The sequence below is a fragment of the Arachis hypogaea genome, chromosome 16, assembly GCF_003086295.3.
Source record: "Arachis hypogaea cultivar Tifrunner chromosome 16, arahy.Tifrunner.gnm2.J5K5, whole genome shotgun sequence".
In the NCBI taxonomy this organism is placed as follows: domain Eukaryota; kingdom Viridiplantae; phylum Streptophyta; class Magnoliopsida; order Fabales; family Fabaceae; genus Arachis; species Arachis hypogaea.
This window is the reverse complement of record NC_092051.1, coordinates 12765051-12787941: the sequence shown is the minus strand read 5'-3', so window position 1 is coordinate 12787941 and position 22891 is coordinate 12765051. Positions and strand designations below refer to the sequence as shown.

Here is a 22891-nt window from a genome sequence, read left to right as displayed (position 1 = left end):
TTAAGCCCATCTTTGTAAGACTTTTTCTTTGTTTTTTGGTGTATCCCTCTTTGCCATCCTTCTATCATACTAAATCCATCAACTTGCTTTGCTAGTATTACCTTTTTTTTTTTTTTTAAAATCTGTTTTAATAATTAATGAAAAATTGTGTTAAATTAAATTTATATATTTTTAGTTTGAAAATATACTAAATTTCCACAATACCTATATAAGAAATTAAATTCACTTTATACAAAGGTAACACAATAACATATTTATATTAATCAACGCACATTTCTTCTTGTTTAAACATATTAATCATTCATATGTGCTGGTAATATATACATGGTGGTGAATACTTGTGATAATATCTTTATATAAAAATTATATTGTAAATTGTTAAATAATTCAATCAAAAATATTAATTTATCTAACGGTTCACAATATAATCAATATAATCTTCATACAGTGTCATCGTTAAAATATCCACTATATAGATTAGGGAGTTAATTGTATTATTGGTTAATTATAACATGTAAAGCACATATTTACAAAAGAAAAAGGGTACGAAACAAACGTGTTATTATTAATATGATGAGTAGTTAGGAACATAGGGAGTCGAATTATTCAACATGAGCCAAAAAGAGAGGACGGGTTGTATAGAGATCTGAGTCTGCAGAGAGCAAATCTTCCTTTACAACTCATGGAGTATGGTTTTTGTGTCACTATATATATATATGTTAATATACTCTATCAAGCTTCTTCGTACTTTAATTTATACGAGAATAATATACAATGAAGGTTATGCGTAACGACTTTTGAAAGCAAAGCTCCAATTAATTCTTCTTGATAAAAAAATTTAATTTCATATCTTTAAGCATGTGAATTAACTTTTGTCATGTGATATTCATATAGAGTATCGATCATTTTAAGCTCTTTTAAATTAATTGTTGATAAAGTTTGGTTTCACATATCAATATATAGTAGTCTATAAATTAAAAGAGGTTAACCCCGCCGTGAATTTATTTTTACATCTAGGTAGCTAATTAAGGCATGAGGAAAGTGATGAAGAGAAGAAGGTTAGGTATACGCTAGAGCTAGCTAGGTGAAAACATTGGTAGCACATTGTACTTGAAAAGAAATGATTATCGTAGACTACTATGTTTATGTTATAGAGTTAGTAACGATACGAGTATAATAAAGTCACGTAAATGGGATGTACTTGATTGAGTGAGTCATAGTTTTGTGGATGAACCTCAAAGTCCACGGAGAAAGAGTATGGGCAAGAGACATCATCATTGAGAGAGGGTACCGAGTAATTAGTTAGTGGCAATTATGGCAAGGAAAAGTATGTAAGGAATTTTACGACCAAAAGAAAAAAAGTATGCAAGGAATTTCTGAAATTTATATGGATGTGAAGTTTAAAAAATGTTGTAAGGCTTAAGAAGAGTAGCCTTTGTACTATTGCCGATTGGTGGCTGCAGGTTGTTTCCACTTAAGCATGCATTAATAGGGATCAACGAAAAAGTGGTCGTACAATAATCTCCCTAACGATGAAATGTAACAAGAAATGGCCTTTTGTACCCTTCAATAATCGAGTGAAAGGAAAAGAGGCAAACAGCTGTTGTTACTTTATACCCTTTCTCATTGAAAGTAAATAAATTAATTTTTGCGTTTCCTTTCTTTCTACCAAAGTATAACTATGCTGTTAATCATTTTTTGTAATCACTTAATAGAAATATATACAATGAAGGGGATTTACAGTTTTTTTTTTCTGTCATTGGGCTTTACAGTTTACAGTGCAAAAAAACTGGCTGGAGTGGCATAATAGTAACACACTAATACTACTTCCTTTTTTTTTGTGGTTTCTGATGGTATCTCCAACCCGACAGGTTAATGACTAATCTGTTACGGATCTGAATTCTATTTAAAGAATTGTTGCTGGCCAATGGTTGCTACATACACAAGGCATGATTTGAACCCCAACACTTTGTTTAAGCGAACGAGTGAGCTGACTACTCGATCAACCCAGATTTGGTTAGTACTTCCATTGTTTTTTTTTTTCTGTCAGATTGTTTCGGGATGAATACTTCGTTTTCGATAGAAGTTCATTTCACTTGGGCTCTCTAGTATCCACTGATGAGTTACACGCTTTGTCTCCGAAAAACTATGCACCCAAATCAAGTAGCCCAAACCCACAATTACTATTATCCACTACAAAAATATTAGGAGAAAAAAAAATAAACAATCTAAAACTAGCTAATCATAGAAACCCAAAAAAAAAAAAACTTATCATAGTTTGCATTCTTTAATTACTGTTAGAATAATTGAATAATATCAGATGTAATAAATATATAATTATAAATATTATATATAGAAAATAATAGATATTAAGTTAAATAAGATAACTGAGGAATTGACTTAAGACCGCGGTCAACAGCCATTGACTGTACACATAGTCGATTGAATGTTTCAGCAGTTGGCTTGGTTTATATTTGAATATTTGAGAAATATTTTATATATAAGAACTATTTAAGGAGTGATGAATAAAAGAATCGTCTATCTGTCCCAATGAAAAATATAGTATGTACATGTTTTCACCCTAGGCCAAGCTAATCAAACTATATGCTTCCAAGAGTAGCAAGCGTGCAGGGAGCAAAACCACCACAGAAATTCATATGTTGTGTTGCACCAAAACTATGAAAAATTTTTCAAGGACTCTCTCCCTACTTGTATGATGCCATACACTTGAGGCAGATCTTTAAGCATAGCTAGAGACAATGTAGAATATAGATTTTAAGTATGAAGACAAGTCATGATCCCTCTGAATTCCGGATCCATAGGCAGAGGTTAATGACTCTGAACACTACATGTGACAACATTAGTAGGCTAAGGATTTGGTAGCCTTCTATAACCTCACCAAATTGAATTATAAAATATACCCACACCCTACAGTCTAGTGTATTACTTTTCCTTTTTAATATTCAATTGGAGTTTTATAACTAGAGTTTATAAGAAAAAGAAAAAAAAATATACACGTGGAGTTCTTGACCAAATCACGTTTTCAAAACTTTATCAAATCTCAATGGAATGTATTAACCACGCATGGCGAATGTATGCTGCTTTTAAGCTAATGTTATATTTTCCTCGTATCTTGACAAAAAGAAAGTACCACAATGATTAGACATTAGTATCCAGAGGAAGGCAAGGGTTACAGAATGACCATCATCATGAAAGAAGAGAAAGAAAAGAAGGGGAATCTATTTTACGTGAACTAACAAAAAAGGAGGAAGGGCAGGAATGCCATAAGAATGCTTATGAACTACTACGACCAAATCATGGTACATTGAAGGTCATAATGGGTGAAAAAACGTATCTTACACGTATTCTAACCAAGAATTGCTTGTATCTGTTTTTTTTGTTCCTCCGTTAGTGATGTGGGGAATAAAACCTCAAAAGTGACGTAAAGATCTCCTTTCTTCGTGCTCATATGCAATGGCATACCCTCCCCTTTGAACTTCTTCACTTGCTTTGGCTTTGTAATTGCCTGAGGAATCAAAAGAACGCTGTTAGATGTGTTTGCCTTTATATATAAAGAAACAACAATTGACGGAAAGAGTATATTTGAAGCACCTTTGTGCTTATGTCCACCAGATGCTCATCTAGATGTTTGATGGTCTTCTCAAATCCAACAAGGGCTTGAACCTGAAGAACATTTAGATTTAATAAACTTTACAGCCCCCAGAAATTCGATGACGTCAATGTCAGAATTCAGAAGTGAATTGTTTGTGAAATAAACAATGTCTAGATTCAACTCACCCATAATAGATTAATAATTACTACCTAAAGGCCCAAAAACGCAACTATTAATAATTGAATAATATTGCATCCACAAGAGTGATACTTACCAGGGTTATAGTGACAGTGGTGTGCAAATCATTGCCTTCCCTTCTGAAGACATCATGGGGTGCAGTTCGGATACGGAACTGCTCAGAATACCACTGAAGTTGTCAGAACACTCCACAAATAATAATACAGCACACAATTGCTAATTTACACAAAAAGACCAAGTTACTAACCCTTAAATCTCCAGATTCTCCGTCTATGATAGGCTCACCATCCTCATAGAATAGTACCTCCTGTGAAAGGATAATCATGATTCATATACATCACTTGCAGCATAACACTTAAAACGGGTATTTTTGGTATCAATGCTTGGCAGACACTACTAGACAACAATTCATTTTCACCAGAGTTTCATACAACGAAAGTAATTAGTAATGACTAGAAGTTATTGTCAGTTTAAGCAAAATGAAACAAAGAATTATGAAATTCTATGCAGGCTATAGTGTTGAATTTGAACCAACTCCACAGAACTACAATTCGGAATTTTGAAACAGAGCCTTATTGTGTTTAGAATGTAGATGTACACAAGATTAAGTAGAGATTATATGGAAGCGGGTAATAAGACATACATCACATTATCCATGATTGTTTAAATACTATATAAATTTAGCACTTTACCTGCCCATCTTGCATGCCTTTCTCTATATCAACGGTGATAAAATAGCCCTCCCTTACATATTTGACATTAGGACACTGCTCACAGACCTGTACAGGCAAATTCAGAAATAGAACTTTAAATATGAAAACCCAGGAATAATATAAACCAACAGAACACCTCCACCCTCCAAAAAAATAAAACATTCCAGGCATGAAACTAAGTAAACATTTCACAGTCATGCATATAAATTTCATGATGCAAGAAATATGATTTTATGAAATACAAATATAAATTATGCATCATCCAAAAGGATAAGAGCTAAGAGGGGAGGAAAAAAAAACAAAAAACTGCATCAACAATCTCATAGGTGCTTTTACCTGCTCCGTCATCTGCTGAAACATCCCAGGCCCAATTTGCTTGTGATAAACCTCATTTCTACAGTTGCAGCGCCTTTTTCCTGGTGCTGGCTTTAACACATTTTTCTCTCTCCAAACCTGATAGTTTGAATACAATGGTCACAAACTGCTAATGAATCATCAGGGGCCTCATAAATTCTACACTTGAAGTAAAAAAAACGATGATTAAATCAGTTAAGGACAAAATTGTTTATAAATTGGTGATTACGGTAATGATCTACAACTACACCTGTCTAGTGGCTAAGATGTTTCCCCAAGCAATGAGTTTATAATCACAGTATCTGAGATAGCACAAAAAGAGAAATACAAAATAACATCCAGCAAAAGCCAAAGTTATAGCCTCATAGGTATATGGAATCTGTGTATTAGATGCCCAAAGCCAAGCTTCAGCATTATATACACATAAGTTCTGCTTTGCAGTCCCTAGAGCAGTTCTTCTCAGTTGCTATTAAATTTATTCCTGAATTTTAATTGGCAGATGTGGTTAAGTAAAGGTGTAATTTTCTGTCACCAATAATCATATAAAGACCAGTTTGACAATGAAATTGAATTCATTTGGATCAATATCCTTGGTATGAAAGATTGCTTAAGTTCACAAATTGCATGACAAAAGCACTGTAACCTGACCTTCAAGGAACCTCCCATGTATAAATCTTCAAGGCTTGCATCCAATTCAACAATCACATCATCACCTTTAACAATCTTCTCTTCCTCCTCCATCGAACCACCACCAAAGAAACTGAAATAAATATTCTCAGTGTCATCCATAAATCTTCCACATGTTAAACCATAAGCACACACCTAAGATATAGCACCATTTTGAATCAACGGCCACAACTAATGATTAAAATGAGATTTCCAAATCAGGCATTAGGAAGCCTATGATCTAAGTATAAATGTTGTGTTCAGAATGCATTACTATGACTTCATAGAACATGCTTTAGTCCTTGTACTAAATTGGTTATACACCAAGTCATACAATCATTTCAACAATAGAATGGCTCAAAGGTTGAAGTAACGGGTGGACTTACGAGCTAAAAATGTCTTGGATGTTCATTCCCATTCCACCACCTCTGCCACCATTGGCAGCATGCTGCTTCAAACCCTCCTCACCATATCTGTCATAAATGTTTCTCTTCTCACTATCCGACAACACTTCATATGCTGATAACATCAACAAAAGCCAACTCAACACAGGTAAATAGTAATATGCCATATCATTAACAACAAACAAAGGTAGATATGAATGTGAATACCATTGCTAATTTCAGCAAACTTCTTATTAGCTTCTTCATTGCCCTGGTTCTTATCAGGGTGGTACTTCAATGCAAGCTTCCTATACGCCCTCTTTATCTGCTCCTCCGAAGCACCCTTGGAAACTTGAAGTATATCGTAGTAGCTCTTTCTGCAACACAAACCAATGCTATCTTGTTGGTAACTCATCATCTTCAGCAGAGAAAACAAGTTAAAAAACAAAAGGAAGGAAGTAACAATACCCGGCGATAGCATTGAGAGAATAGCAGAGAGCGCATAGAAGAATGAAAAGGAGCTTCGTTCTTCGATGCGCCATGAAGAATTGCGAGAGAGTTTGATCCCTCGGCAACACCAATTTAGGGCTCTGATATGCTCACTCGGATCGGAAGCGCAAGCTGAAACCAAAGCTAGGGATTGTGATTTGGAATGAGAGCTCAAACGAAGGGTTTTGGTTACTGAGAAGTGAGAATTTGTTGGCTGCTTCTTCTTCTTCTTCTTCTTTACAGTGGTGGAAGCTGAAACCTGAAAGCGATTCCGCCAAGACTTGACCGGTGGAGTCATGCCCACGCTTTGCAACGTGTTCATTTTCGAAACTGGCCAATCATAATCGTTTCTTACTTGTTCCAACCAATCCTCGCTCTACACGTTGGATTTTCGCGACGTTCTTCTCTCTCACTACCCTACTTGAAGTCCCACCTCCTTTTTTCAAAGGAAAACACCAAAGTACCATTTTGCCCTTTTCTTTTCTTTCATATTAAAATATTTTTATTCTTATATTCATTCATAACGATAATAAATTTAACATCATTTACACATTCACTTGGATGAAATTATTCATTTCATCTTCTCTCAGTTTTTTTTTTTTTTTTGGTGATGTAATGGGAGGTAATTCAATAGAATGTTAGTTGTGAACTACTCTGTTTTGGTAATTTGGGAAGCGTATCTTGATTAAAATAATTAATTAAAAAAATCATAACACTTTATCTAATTTTACTAGAACTCACTTCAGTTATAGTTCAACCAAAGTTTAACAGATTTCATACGCATTCAGCTCTTAAATAGAGTTGACCGGTAGAAGGACTTTGAGTCATAAACTTCAACAAACAAATGTCAAAATGAAAATCATGATCTCAAGTGTTGTAAGAGACTAAGACCAATGTTCACCTTCTCTTCTAGCTAGAGATGATGCCAAGCATCTGTTCTCATATCTGAGTGACTCTGTATGTATAATTGTATATGACTAGAGAAGCCTTAATGGCAAACCTATTAGCTGTAAATCTGACTCTGATCCTGTGATCAGGGTTAGGAATCTTAGGTATTATATTGTTGCAATCAAAACATGGAAATCAAGTAAGTGAAATACTAGAAACATCCCCGTACTAGATCTTTGACTATGCTAGACCTTCATGATATCTCTATTTATAATTAATCACTCTTTTGAGTTGTAGTCGTGCACTATCAAAAGTCCTGACTGCAATTACTTGGAGAAATACTATATGAATTAGAACACTTAGGGTGTGTTTGGTAACACGTTTAAAGGGAAAAACATGTTAGAATTTTTTGAAAATTTTAATTTTTTGTTTGGTTAATTTTCTTCTCTATAAATACAGAAGTGATTTTGTTTATAAAATCATGTTTACAAGAAGCAATAATTTTTAATTTCTCCGTTGCACTTTTAATCACTACCTTCAACATCTTTTTTTTTACCAACTTTATTCTTTATACATGTTATTGCATTATTTATAAAATTCTTATTATTTCTCTCTATATGAACTCTTTTTTTATTATTTATTATTTATATTTTTATTAATTTTTTACTTGACATTATATATTTTTATAGTTATAATTTTTGTATATTATATTTATTATTATCTTTTTATAATAAAATTTATTGATCTCATTAGGTAAAATAAATTAAACAAAAAAGTTAACCATAAATAATAATAATAATAGTTAAAAATTATAACGTACTAAAAAAGAGTACTAAGAATATTAAAAATTTACTATATAAAAAATATATAAGAAAAAAGTATAAAAAAAATTAAACATGTATAAAAAAATAATATTATAATTTAATATCATATTCTTTTAAGTAATTATCTATCTAAAAGTTATTTTACTAATATTATCCAAACAATATTTATTTTATCAAAATCAATTTTGATAAAGAGTTGCCTAACATAAATCATGTTGACACAAACTTAATTCTACCCAAAATCAATTCTATAAAATCACTTTTATTCAAACTCCAGTTAAACCACAATCTAAACACACACTTAATATCTACGTATACAAAAATTAACAAAAAAAAATTGGTCTAATCAATTCAAATTAGTACTAACCGGACAGGGCATCCACACAAACAATAGTTTGGTTCTATTAAAGTATCAACTTTAGACAAATTGATCAACAAAGAACAAATATGTCTCATGATATCGATAGAATGATATCATCAGAACAGGTATTTATTATTATTATTATTGTTATTATTATTATTATTATTACATGTCTATAAATTTTACTAAATTTATAATTAGATTTTTATATTTTTTTAATAAAATTTTTATACTGTTTATAATTTTATAATTAAGTCATTTTTAGTGTAAAAAAATATTAAAATTAATTGAATATTTTTTTAAAAGTTAAAGGTATTCATAATCTAATTAAATTTTTTATCACATATATTTTGAGAGAAATATTTTAAATACTTAATTACAAAATTAAAAACAAGGTAAGAATCTAATAAAAAATTTATAAAGATCTAATTAAAAATTTAATAAAATTATAAAAACAACCAAATAATTAAACATACTCGTTATTATTATGAGTTAACAAAGTCAAGTTAATAGGTTGGAGTAGTATTTTGTTGGGTTGTAAAATAGAAAAATAGATTCTTTCAAAATTTTAACTGATATTGTTAAAGTTAGTTTTATAATTTCTATTATATAATATTTTTCCATATATTTTTATTACAGAAAAAAATATAATGAAATATCACATTGGCTATATTAATAGAAAGATAAGTGGAGAAAATTCACTTGGGTAAAATATTCGTACATGGATGGGCCACAATTCATGGATGTCATATGAAAAAGGTATGTGGCCCATAGATCTTGTACCAGCAAGCCCACCATGTGCTTCGCGCTGATACGGATGCCTTCTTTTTCTGATAAATAAAAAAAAATTAAAACACGGATGTCTTCTTTTCTGTTAGTCTACTAATATGTATTACAATGGAATTAACTCAATTAAGTATCATTAAATTAATTAACTCAATGTTTTTTTAGAATTTATAATTATGTCAATAGTTTTTTGCCTACCCAAAAAAATATCTCCTGAAAGAAAAATAATTGGATATTTTAATTCATCCTCTTAATTTCTAAATAATTAGGGTTTTAGATTTATATATTTTGTTATTCTTTACAAATATTATTTATTTAAATATCTATTTATTTAACTATTAAAATAATAAATTAAAAATTTTAATCATTACTCTTAAAAAGACCCTGCTTTAGAATTTCAGTTAGGTCAGATAGACTTAATTGGAAAACAGTTCATTAAATTACGATTTAATAAATCTGTAATTCTGTTTCCATATAATTAAAGAATAAAAGGGAAAAAAAAGGACCATAATTTTAATCTCATGACTCATCAGTATCTGTAGGTGTACTTATATATATGCAGCTTTTTCTTTTCCTCATTTGGACCCCCCTCCCCATTCTTTTTTTTTTTCTTGGCATTATTTGTATGGAACGTGTAGTTTTTATTTTTTTACATTTCAACGCAAGTAGATAGCACGCTCGGTTGCTCACAAGGTCGGTCAATTCTTATGGGATAAAGTACTTATCCATTTTTTTTAGAATAATAATCTGATTTCTAAAGATAAAAATGAGAGTAAATAGTTAAATTAGTCTTTAAAATAGTGTTTGATAGAGAGATAGAGACGGAAAGATTGAGACTGAGTGACAGAGACTAAGAGATAGAGATTAAAATAAATCTCAATATTCTGTTAGATAAAGTATATTTTTTGTCCCTGAAGTTTGACAAAAATTTCAAAAATACCTTTAAGTTTTATTTTGTTTTAATTTTGTCCTAAAAATTTTCGATTTGCATCAAATATACCCCTGACGGCTAATTTTTAAAAAATTTAAGACTAATTCAACAACAATTTTATAAGAACAACCTTCAATATAAACAAATCAAGCATAATTTTCATGAATTGTTGTTAGATTGGTCTTAAATTTTTTGAAAATTTAGCCGTCTATGGTATGTATGATGCAAATCAAAAACTTCTGGGACAAAATTGAAACAAAATAAAATTTAGGGGTATTTTTGAAACTTTTGCCAAACTTCAAGGACAAAAAGTATACTTTACCCTATTCTGTTTGGCGTAAAATGGGAGATAGAAATTAAAACAAGAATGAAACTCTAATTTAATTTGCATAAAGGGTAAAATTGGAATTAATTAATTAAAATGAGGGTATTTTAGGTATAAAATGTTATTAAAGTTTCAGTTTCAATCTTTAAAAATTTTAGTCTCCTGTGTCTCTACTTTTTGGAAGTACTGAAATTTTGGAGACAGAGATAGAAATTTTAGTACCAGTCTCTGAACCAACAAACATGATACTGAATCTCAGTCTTTCAATCTCTATCTCGGTACTTTAAAACAAACACTACCTAAAAGTTTACCCATTTTTTAAATTAGTCTCTGAAAGATTTTTTTTAATCAAATTCGTCCTTTAAAGATTTTAAATTAGTCATGTTAGTCTTTCCGTCACTTCCATTGCTAACGGCGTCAAATTTTGTTGATGTTGTACATTAAGTAACATAAAAATACACACCTAGTAGTCCTAATTGACTATTAATATAATTAGTTTACGAAATTAAATTAAATCAACCTCAAATTGAGGGATTCCAATGACTCAAGTTTTTACTTCAATTAGGTTTTAATACGATCTAATTTCATAAACTTATTATGTTAATAGTCAATTAAGATTCATAGGGTGTGTTGGGGTGTCATTTAACGTGCCATATTAACAAATTTTGACACCATCAATAAAAATATTAATGAAAGGATTAACATGACTAATTAAAAATTTTAAAGGACGAATTTGATTAAAAAAAATCTTTTGAGAACTAATTTAAAAAAAGGGTAAAGTACTAAATTAATCCCTTATGTTTGGGCGTAATTCTGTTTTAGTCCTTAAGGTTTAAAGTGTCCTATTTGAATCCCGAAAAGTTTCATTTAGCATCAATTTAGTCCCACAGCGAGGTCAAAGTTAAATAATTAACAGAATATCCTACATAACAACAGTACAAGAATAAAATCGATAATCTGGAGAACAAGTACAAGTTCTAGAGGCATAAAATCAACCGTTGATGCATTAATACGTTTATTTATTATTTTTCTTACAATATAAATAAAATATTTTCTAGAACTAAAGAAAATGATAAATAAATGTATTGATGCATCAACGGTTAATTTTGTGCCTTTGGAGCTGGTACTTGTTCTCCAGATTATCGATTTTGTCTTCTACGGTTGTTATGTAAGACATTCCATTAATTATTTAACTTTAACCCCACTATAGGACTAAATTGATGCTAAATGAAACTTTTTTGGATTCAAATAGGACATTTTAAACCTTAAGGACCAAAACAGAATTACGTCTAAACATAGGGGACCAATTTAGTACTTTACCCTTTAAAAAACGAGTAATCTTTAGGGACTAATTTGACCTTTTACTCAAAAAAAATCTACTTCGATTTCTGCTCTACTTTCGTCACACAATACAATTTTTTTTGGATATTTTTCTGTTAATTTTGAACGAAAAACGTTAACATATTAAGTTAAAAAATGAACATGATCTAATTATTTTTAAATTCAAATTAGTTAAAGATTTATTTATTCTTATTTTCAAACATACAATATCTTTTTTAAAATTTTTTTATTTATTATATTAATATTTTTTTAATAAATTATTGTATATATGGTATAATAAATACAAATTAATTAATAAATTATTTAAATTTAAAATATCATTTATTATGAAACTAAATAAATAATTATCAAATATAATTTTTAGATATATAAATAATAAACGTTAAAATATGATTAATACATTAATAATAACTCTATTATAATATATATACTATTAGTTTTATAATCTAGATAATTTTTACAATAAAGTAAAAACTAATAATGAACACATTATTTGATATATAGTAAAATTTTTTTAAGTAATAACAAAATTAATTTTTTATCTCTTTAAACTAAATTAATAACTCTATTTGATATCTTTGCATTCAAATATACTATGAGTAGACTACTAATACTAAATGAAATAAAACATAACATATATACCCAATTTGAATAAGGATAAATAAACCCTTAACCAATTTAAATTTAGAGACAATTAGCCTCTTATTCATTTCTAAACCTGATATGTCAGCATTTTTCATTTAAAGTTGACAGAAAAACACCCATAAAAACCACATTGTATCACGAAAATAGAAGATAAAGATCCAAATAGCTCTTTTTTATTTTAAAAGATCGTATTGTCATTCTAAAAAATGAATAAGGACTAAATTAATACTTCAGTCTAATTCTATCATCAATAAATTTTTTTGCGACGATAATAAAAAAGAGTGCATAAATTTATTTTACAAATTAATAAAAATAAAATGATATATTATTGTTTTAGATAAATATTTAACCATTTACTAAGTAAAATGTTTTTTTTAATTATTTTTTTTCCACTGTAGTATGCATCATGCCATCATTGTTTTTTTTATTATACATGAACAAACTTTCATTCATAGAAATAATAACAAAAACAACATTAGTTTTATCATTTAAAAAAAAAAATACTCTACTCTATACTAAACTATAAACTGAAAAAAGGTAAAGTATTCTATTACAAAAAATTTTAAAAGATAAAAGTAAAGACAAATTTAAATTTCTATAATTTTTAAATTTATATAAATGTGCTACAACACAGTGAAATATTTTATCTTTTTTCACAATAAATCTAAACATCTTCCTAATCAGTAGATATTTTAATGGACAATTTTTTTTTTAATTTTCTTTTTCTAGATCTACTTTTTTTTTTTTTTTTCTTTCTCCAGATCTACCAAAAGTCCAAAACCAAAACACTCATAAAAGAAAACACCACAAAAAAAATATTAACCACTAAAAAATATTGAAAATTAAATCTCTAACAAAGAAACTGAAAATAAAACATAAATCAAAGATAATATTAATCACTATAGTATGTATCATTGTTATATACCTGATTTATAATTTTATAAAAAAATTAATTTATTATTTAATAATATAAAATATTTTACAAATTAATTTTTTATAAAAATTAATCTTTAAATTAAATTGGGTCCATGAATCTAAAAAATAGCGAGAATTCTTGATCTCTCTCAATATTTCTCTCAATTCGAAAATTCAGGATTTGAATTGATGTCCTTTTATCAAATCCTCCTAAATTACATTAATTTATCTGAAAGATTTCACTTCAATTGGAATTTGGTTATTCACCATGTACGAAGATCCCCACTAAGCATCCATGGCTGAATGGTTAAAGCACCTAACTCATAATTGGCGAATTCGTAGGTTCAATTCCTATTAGATGTACGCCAATGAGATCCTCCCTCAAATAAGTCAAAAATAAAATCTTATGTATTAGTCAGAAATCAATAATTAACTCCTACATACACGTTATCGTCGTTGCTGAAGATCGAGCTGAAAATATAAAGTTAAAACCCTCAAGAACTACTAATTATAAACATATCAGCTAAATAATTAAAAAAAAAATGGTTCTACATTAATACAACACACTTTCTTTTCTCTGGTGTGACGGGAAGTTTTACGTCTTGGGTTTAGACGACAAAACACGTAGCGACGAAATATTTATGCCTCTTGGTACATTCTCCACCTATAATTTATTCCCTTTTTTTTTTTCTTTAAACAAATTTAGATAGATGCGAGTAAAATTAATTTAATTAAGTACTATACGATTGCATTGAGTTTGTTAAGTCCTAATCTAACAATTAACTAAACAAGCATGCTGGGAACATATTTCCTACACATTTATTTCTTGCGGCTATTATCCTCTGTCACTTGCTATGAGAGCCTAGAATTCTTTGGCAAAGATCAATGTCTTTAATTGGAGAGTCGTAGGTCTCAGAATTCTCTTCTAATTTTAGGTTCTCTCTTCTCTACAGTGATTGTGATTTAATAGTAGTTGAAAAAAAAGTCCTTTAACACATTTCAATGGTTGTGAAATAAATTACGGCCTCAGGAAGGATTATTCAGTTAGGGTCAATCTATCTACCTCATGTAGATGCGTACAACATATACATCCGACAATTAGATTCTTTTCATTATTATTACGACATGGTCGCTGTATTTTCGTCGGTTCCACCCGTAAATTCCTTATTTTCTTGTTTTCTGGTTGATAGCTATACTCAGATGAAATATTTTTATATAATAATAATAATAATGACATATATTATATTAAGTAATTTAGTCTTTCATATTAAATTATTTACAAAAGGTATTTTGACGTTGAAATAAGTATTTGATGTAATTTCATATTAAATTAAGATTAGATTCAAAGTCATAAAGGATTAATTAATTATAATAGTTTATTTTTGAAAATTAATAGCCAAGTTATACGTCGATTACAATTAAATTATAATGTACAGAACATCTTATAAGAGTAAATAAATTAGAATTTAAGTTAGCTTAAGTGAGTTCCATGGATAACAGAATGAGTTATTCTTTTCTGTTTTCTATTATTAGCCAAAGTGTTTTGCCACATGAATTTGGATTATAAATTGATAAAATAATAAAATAAAAAATTAATTATTATTAATTTTATAATTTTTATAAAATATATGTTTATTATCTTAATTTAAGAGTAATTTTATTCAAAAAAAACTATTCGCACATTAAAATTAATCACTATAATTAATTATTAATATATAAATACATGTATAATTTAATTTATTTTTAATATATATTTTAATTTATACTGATAATTAATTTTAATAATGAATTTTAGTGTCCATATAACTGACTAAAATTTTATTTAGAGCAGGCGAGTAGCTATCCAGTAGTTATTGAGCATTAAATTTTGAAATGAAATAAAAAGAAATGAAGAGAGATGCTGGGCGTGAGGAATACAACGTGGAAACCGGAAAGCCCCGTCACGAGGATCGACGGTGGAAGAGCCACGACTCTACACCCTCCATAGGGAATCGACGTGTCACTCTCTCACCCATATCCAACTCACGCACACTCTATACCGCAAATTATTCCTCCTTTGTCTTCAATACGCATACCCCACCATTCCCACACATATAACTCATTTTATTTTTTTTATATAAGCTATCACACTTGAAAGTCGTAACCTTTACCTTTCTAAGTTAGCTACCTGACAAACCCAACATTTTCACATTTTTCACGCTCTTAACCTTAGCCACCACACTATTTGTTGTTACTTGTTTCCCACTTAGCCATCCTTCCTGTCCTCAATTGGTATAATTCCAATTTCATTATATTATTATTGTAGTTGCAGGAGGCATAGAAAGATGGGAAGAGCTCCCTGTTGTGACAAGGTGGGACTCAAGAAAGGCCGCTGGACAAAAGAGGAGGATCAAATCTTGACCAACTACATTCAAGCCAACGGAGAAGGTTCTTGGAGGGCTTTGCCTAAGAATGCTGGTATGCATGCTTTCATCTCTATTATTCTTTTCATTTGTTTCTTCATCACCCTCTTATTCTTCTTCTTCTTCATGAAGGGTTACTAAGATGTGGCAAGAGTTGCAGATTGAGATGGATCAACTATTTGAGAGCTGATCTCAAAAGAGGAAACATCTCTGTTGAAGAGGAAACCATCATCACTAAGTTGCATGCTTCTTTTGGCAACAGGTTAGTACTATTTACTACTACTCTATATGTGTCTCAACTCTCAATGTCATAATGTATGTCCATTAGAAGAAAGAACAAAACTTGAAGCTATACACATGGACGAACACACTGCAATTTGGTTCTTGTAATCTCAGGCCTCCATCTCCTCTTCAGCATCCATTTCTGATTTTTCAACCATTTATTTACTTATAATAATTTCAAAAGAAGAAAGAAATAATTAAAGAAAAAAAAAGAAACTCAGTAGATAGATATTCATCTGCGGAAAAGCACCGAGAATGGACACATCATTGTTCTCTTGTCAAATAACAACTTTATAATTTTTTTTTTAATTAAACTATTCAGACAGAGATCGAGAGGACTGCGTGCACCTCGTGTTGGGACATAATATCTCAAGTGCTAGTACGGCTTTTATGTGTGCAATAATAATGATTACTATAAATATGTGTAGTAAAATGGTAAATATTTTATTTTTTGTTTTATTAAAAAATTCTAATTTAAATTTTAATAATCACATTTTATTTTTTTATGAATATATTAGGAGGACATTTTGAGTATTAAAAATTTGTGCAGTAAATTTTTTTCTAGTCTCATTTATTATATATATAGCAGGTTCATCTTATAAATTTTTTCAAGTGTAATAAAAGGTGCTTACTTTTATTTTTATATTTCATGAAGAAAAATATTTATGAAATAATGAAAATATGATATACAGTATTTTTAGTAGAAAGAAAATGAAGATTTGACTAAGAAAAAAATATTAGTCACTTATTATTTTTCAAATATATATACGCATTTGTGCTATTTATTTTTTGTATACCAGAGAAATTATGTTTGTATAATTTTTTACTATATTATTAAATGTATGTTTTATTTTATAATGCAAAAGAATCTTTTTATCTTTTACCTTTTGTTAATTACTTTAATACTAAAAATGATGTATATAAACGTTCTCAATCAAATATCTAATGTAAACAAAATTGATTGAAAAGTTAAAAAATTTAAAGTTTTTAATAGATGTAATAAGCTGAGAATGTAGTTGAGCAAAAGAGATTTATCATTCTTTAAATAAATGCTGAATTTTGATCTTTGTGTTAGACAAAAGAAAAAATTAAAATTCAGGATCAACAATTGTATTATTGTACCCATCAAGATGGTTATAAGTCAGTAAACAAAATCATATTCAATATAGTTTTTCACACTTGTGTCCACTTGGCACTGTTTGCATCTGCCAAGCATTAGATTTATTTATTTACAATATACCGAAATATTCCGAGAATGTTATTTTGAATTTTTGATTAATACTTTTCTTTTTTGTTGAGTGATTACTAGTTTTTTTTGTTATTTATGGTATTTTTTAATTCAACAAGTTAAGAATTAATTTATAATAAATTTGAATTTTATTTAAAATTTATTATTGATTAATTAATTATTACATATATAAGATAAAATTTAAACTTTTGATATTTTTATTTGGCAACTACTCCTATGAAGATGCCAAAAACATCTTTTTATGATGATCTTTGTTTAAAAAGTGTAACTTATTTGTTTAGCAACACTTTAAATAAAGATAACACTTTTACTTTAAATAAAATCAAACCCTACAATCTATCATCTAATGGTCAAAATGAAATATCTTCATATGATGACAATCATAAAATCTTCATTGGAGTAGCCACCTTTTTATTTTTGACGAGTGAGTTTACCACTTCACTTACTTTCTTTTTTTTTTTTTTTTTTTTTTTTTTTATTTCTCACGGAACGAAAGAAATTAACGAATATTTGAAGGACCGGGGCCCAGATAAAGTATTCATTTATTTATCTATAGTGATAGAAAAGTCTACCATGGATATTTAAGTATATTCCTTTTCCTCGTTATGGTGTTTTCACCCATGGCCACGTAAAGTTCAAATCATTTTTTCCTGTCCTAACTAGTAATGGGCTTTTTTTCACATGCGGGTGTAAAGTGTGAAGCTTTCACCTTTTATTTTTCATTTATGTTAATCTTAATGTAAAGTAAAAGATAAAGAAAGAGAGAAAAGTAGAGAAGATCGAAAATGACGACGAAGATGTTGTTGTTGGAAAAGCAGGTGGTCACTGATAGCAAGTCACTTGCCAGGCAGAACAGACAACGAGATCAAGAACTACTGGAACTCTCACTTGAGCAGGAAAGTTTACAGCTTGCCAGCCCCAAACGACAAAGACACCACCACTTGCGCCACCGCCACTGCCATTCCCAAGATCTTGGATACACCTCCGAAGCGTAAAGGTAGCGGCAAGACCAGCAGGTGGGCCATGAAGAAGAACAAAAGCACCTATTCGCCCCCAATCCAAACCCAGAAGCCTTCATCAGAGGAGGAGGGAAGAGGAGAAGTAAGTGAAAAAATGATGGAGTGTGAGGAGGGGAGCATTGATGATGGTGGGGTGTTGAGTTTTAATGACATAATGGAGTCAAGTTGCATGCAGCAGCTGGATGATGATCATCAACCATGTGGCCTTTCCACCGTTACTACTGCTGGGGTCCCAAATGATGACACGTGTCCCAACAAATCGGTCAACGCTGAGACCACTACTACTACTACTACAACAACAGGGGAGGCATCGCATTCTAACTGCTCTTCCAATAATTCCATGGCTTCTGGGTTAGAGTTAGATGATAGCTATTGGGAGAGCGTGTTGGAGTTGAATAATAATAGCACCGATGAGTCCTCCTGGGAGCACAGTACTGAAGCCTTGTTCAATTGGCTGTGGGAAGATCATCACTTGGACAAGCTTGGAGGACAACATGATGATGATGATGATCACAACAAACAAAATAATGCCATGATGGTTGATTGGTTTCTCTCCTGATTATATATTATCTTCTTCTCTGTTTTTTATGTGAATTATTATATGCTAAGTTCTCGTCATGTTGGATTTGGGAAACCAAAAACTATAAGCTACCCATGGTACCATTTTCTGTTTAGGGTAGAATCTAATTACTAATTAGACACAGCTTTCTTTATCATCTCACGTACTCTTCTCTTGTGCTTTCAGCATTTTTATTCATATTGATTAGCTGCTATACATTAGCTATATGAAAAAAAAAAAGAAAGACAAGTATACGGATTTTTTTAAATAAATAAAATAAATATTTTAATTACCTAAATATATCATTTGGAGCATTTTTACTGACATGTATCGCATCTCTTAGTTCGTTTACACTTGTAACAAGTGTAAACGAAATAAGATAACACGTATATATCTCACAAGAAATAAAGCGTATATATCATTTATAATATAAACGAGATACGTGTTATTTTATATTGTTTACACTGTAAACAAGATAAGAGAGTAATTATAATGTTTACACTGTAAATGAGATACGTTAAAACAAATTTCTTGCAGCTATAAAAGGATGTACAACTCTTTGTATTCTTCACAAACATTTTACTACTTCTTTTCTACTTATTCCTTCCGAAAATAAGCTAAAATATCTAGTAGTAGTGGATACTTGGTTATAAGTGTGTATCCGAATTGCGGTATGAGAAATAGTGATAATGGGGTGACATTTGAGTGTGAGAATTCCATTCTGTTGCATACCCGGCCAGTAAATGGGGAGGACTCCGACGAGGAGTATGTTGCAGATAGCAACGAGAGTAGTTCCTCCAAGGATGATGATGAGGAAGAGTTTGTACCAGAGACTTTGGTTGAGGCATCACGTAGGTATCTTCTGTCTCTCCCGCACCCAATTCCGACTTTGTCATCTGTACTCAGTCACTACGGTATGTTGGATCTGGACGTGATGCAAGAAAAGAACCCATTTTCCAACACGGGTGAGGAGGATTACAACTTGGACGGTAGTGTGGAGTTTAGGGTTTGCCACAGATTCAAAAGCAGAGATGCAGAAATGCAGGGTGTGAAGAATTACAGCATTAATAGAAATGCTGAATACCGAGTGGTGGAGTCGAATTGATTAAAGTACCATGTGCGTTGCCGACAACATGCAATAGGCTGCCCTTGGAGTCTCTGTGTTGCTCTCCGACAGAATCTCGGATACTGGTAAGTTAATGATTCATTGTGTTCTATATTCTCAGTTGTCATTGTTATGCTTGTTGAACCTATTTACCACTATTGTTCTATTTCACTAGGGAGGTGCGTAGGATGGGAGGAGCGCACATGTGTTTGGCACCCACAATGTCGCAGGACCACCGACAGTTAGACAATAGCCTGATGAATGGATTTTTTATGGTAAAGAATTCCACAAATGAAATCTCGTTGCTGGTATAGTTTCCAAACCAACAAAGAATCCTCTCATACAAAAATTTGGTTGTCACAAGTAACAAACCTCTAAAAATAATAACCGAAGTATTCAAACCTCGGGTCGTCTCTCAAAGGAATTGCAGGGAAGTGTTCTTGCTATTGGTTATGAGTTGTATATCTTTGGGGTTTTGATAAGAGACATGAAAGATAAATGGCAAGAAAGTAAAAGAAACTCAAATGGTAAAAACTCTTGGTAAGGTATGAGAATTAGAAGTCCAATTCTCATTATCTTACTCAATTGTGACATCAATTGTCCATTGCTCCCACTTAGTCAACCTCTAACTATGAAGGTAAGTCAAGTGGATAAATCAATATGAATCCTCAAGTCTTAGTCAACTCCTAAGGAAAGACTAGAGTTAGTGTAATTCAAATCAACTTGCAACTTTCAATTATCAATCAATAAGAGAGTTTGATAACTCAAGAGTCTCCAATTACTCAACCAAAGTTAAGAATAGAAAAATCTACTCTATAATCCTTCCAAGCATTTTATCAAACACTTGGAAGGTATAAAAGGGAAGCAAGATAAAATTGCAAGAATTATAAATCTACAACTACTAATTGCAAGGAATTAAACATCAACAATTCAAATCAACAATAAAAGGAATCTAGAACATGAATTGCATTAAAGAGAAATAGAAGAAACAAAAGTACATCAATATAAAAGTAGAGAATTACAAGAATGAAATACAAAACTAGAGAGAGGAAAGGTAGAGGAACAAGAATTGATAAAGAAAAAGTAAATCAAAGCATGAAATTAACCTAGATCTAAGAAATCCTAATCTAACCTAATCCTAATTCTAGAGACAAGAGAGAGCTTCTCTCTCTAGAAACTACCTCTAACTATCACTAGAAACTCAAAGTGTGTGAAAGATGTCAAAAGATGAGTTTTTCTTCAATCCTTGGTTCTTTTAAACTTTTTCCGCCAAAATTTCACTCAGAATTGGGCCTGAAAACCCTCCAAAATCGCTGGGCATGTTTTCACTTAAAAAGGTCACGTGCGATCGTCGACGCGTACGCGTGACAGTGAATTTCTCCCAATCATTGATTTTTCATGATTTCTCCACTTTGCATGCTTTTCTCTCCATTCCTTTGATCCATTCCCAGCCTTTTCAACATGAAATCACTAACACACACATCAAGGCATCTAGTGGAATCAAAGGTGAATTAAAATTAACCAATTAAGGACCTAAAAAGCATGTTTTCACTCTTAAGCGCAAATTAGTGAGAATATATAAAACCATGCTATTCTAGTGGATAAATGTGGGAAAAAGGGTGATAAAATCCCCTAAATTCAGCATAGGATGCACCACCAAATAGCGGTGCATCAAATCTCCCCACACTTAAACCAAGCATGTCCTCATGCTTAACCCAAGAGATAGACAAAGGATATCATCATTTATTAAAATGTAAACTAACTAAATGCAATCTATCTATATGCAATTATCTAAATGAATGCAATTGCTTGGTCAAAATAAATCAATTCTCAGGAAAGCATATATAAGCACAAGGGCTAATGGTATTAACAACCAAGCCAAATCACAATTGAATTGAGTCATTAAAGATTTTACAAACTTGCTAGAGAAGTGATGATCATGGTGGAAACATGTAATTGAGCAATCGAACCCTCACCGGATGTGTATACGCTCTGTTCGCTCAGGTGTATATGGTCGATCCACTCAATTCTCCCCTAATCATGCTTTCCAAGATTTGTTTTTCATCTAACAATCAACAATTATTTCATGCATGCATACATCTATCATGTGGTCTTTTTCATGGTTGTAATGGGGCTAGGGTCAAGGTAGGATGCATATGGTCTAGTGGACTTGAGATTTGAATCTTTGATAAGCTTAAACTTCCCACCTAACCTATATAGCAACCTATACAAATTCAAAGCTAACCTAACTACCCATTCTTCATTTTTTCACATACTCATGCATTCTTCTTTTTTATCACAACTCATATGCAGTGACTTTATTGAGCTTCACTTTGGGGCATTTTGTCCCCTTTTTATTTCTTTCTTTTTCTTTTTCTTTCCTTTTCTATTTATTTTTTTTCATATATATATATATATATATATATATATATATATATATATATTTTATTTTCTCATTTATTTTCTTTTTCTTTTTGCAATAACATAGGTACAAAAGCATCAATGCATATAGTTTTACATTTAATTAACACATGAGCATGTTCCCAATTCCCAATGTTTACAATAGAAATACAACACACACCTTTTACTCAACCAATGTCCCAAGTTTCCCCACACTTGAATGATATACGCTCACTAGCCTAAGCCAATCAAAGATCCAAATAAAGGACATTTATTATTTTTAGGGTAAAGGCTTGTAATGTGCTAATATTAAGAACAAGTGGATTAATTGTAGGCTCAAAGTTGGCTAACAATGGAAGATAAAAGGTAGGCTATTTGGGTAAGTGAGCTAAATGAAACGATGACCTCAATCATATAAATGCATGTCTACACAAAATAATGGA

General features: G+C 30.7%; 2 protein-coding genes across 2 annotated transcripts; one reads left to right on the top strand and one right to left on the bottom strand.

The window, feature by feature from the left end:
- Positions 1-3102: 3102 nt before the first annotated feature.
- On the bottom strand, positions 3103-6811 carry LOC112758030 (dnaJ protein ERDJ3B). The gene is made up of 10 exons (XM_025806589.3): positions 6396-6811; positions 6156-6304; positions 5931-6063; positions 5527-5638; positions 4861-4977; positions 4504-4590; positions 4059-4118; positions 3888-3965; positions 3613-3684; positions 3103-3526 (listed from the first exon to the last, which is right to left on the bottom strand). Exons 1-10 carry the CDS (start codon positions 6467-6469, stop codon positions 3368-3370), a joined length of 1041 nt encoding a protein of 346 aa, XP_025662374.1. The 5' UTR covers positions 6470-6811; the 3' UTR covers positions 3103-3367.
- Positions 6812-15550: 8739 nt separating this feature from the next.
- LOC112758257 (transcription factor MYB12) lies at positions 15551-19100 on the top strand. Its single transcript, XM_025806877.3, has 3 exons — positions 15551-15889; positions 15967-16096; positions 18184-19100. The coding sequence occupies exons 1-3, from the start codon at positions 15757-15759 to the stop codon at positions 18941-18943; spliced, it is 1023 nt and encodes a 340-aa protein (XP_025662662.1). The 5' UTR covers positions 15551-15756; the 3' UTR covers positions 18944-19100.
- The last annotated feature ends 3791 nt before the right edge of the window (positions 19101-22891 follow it).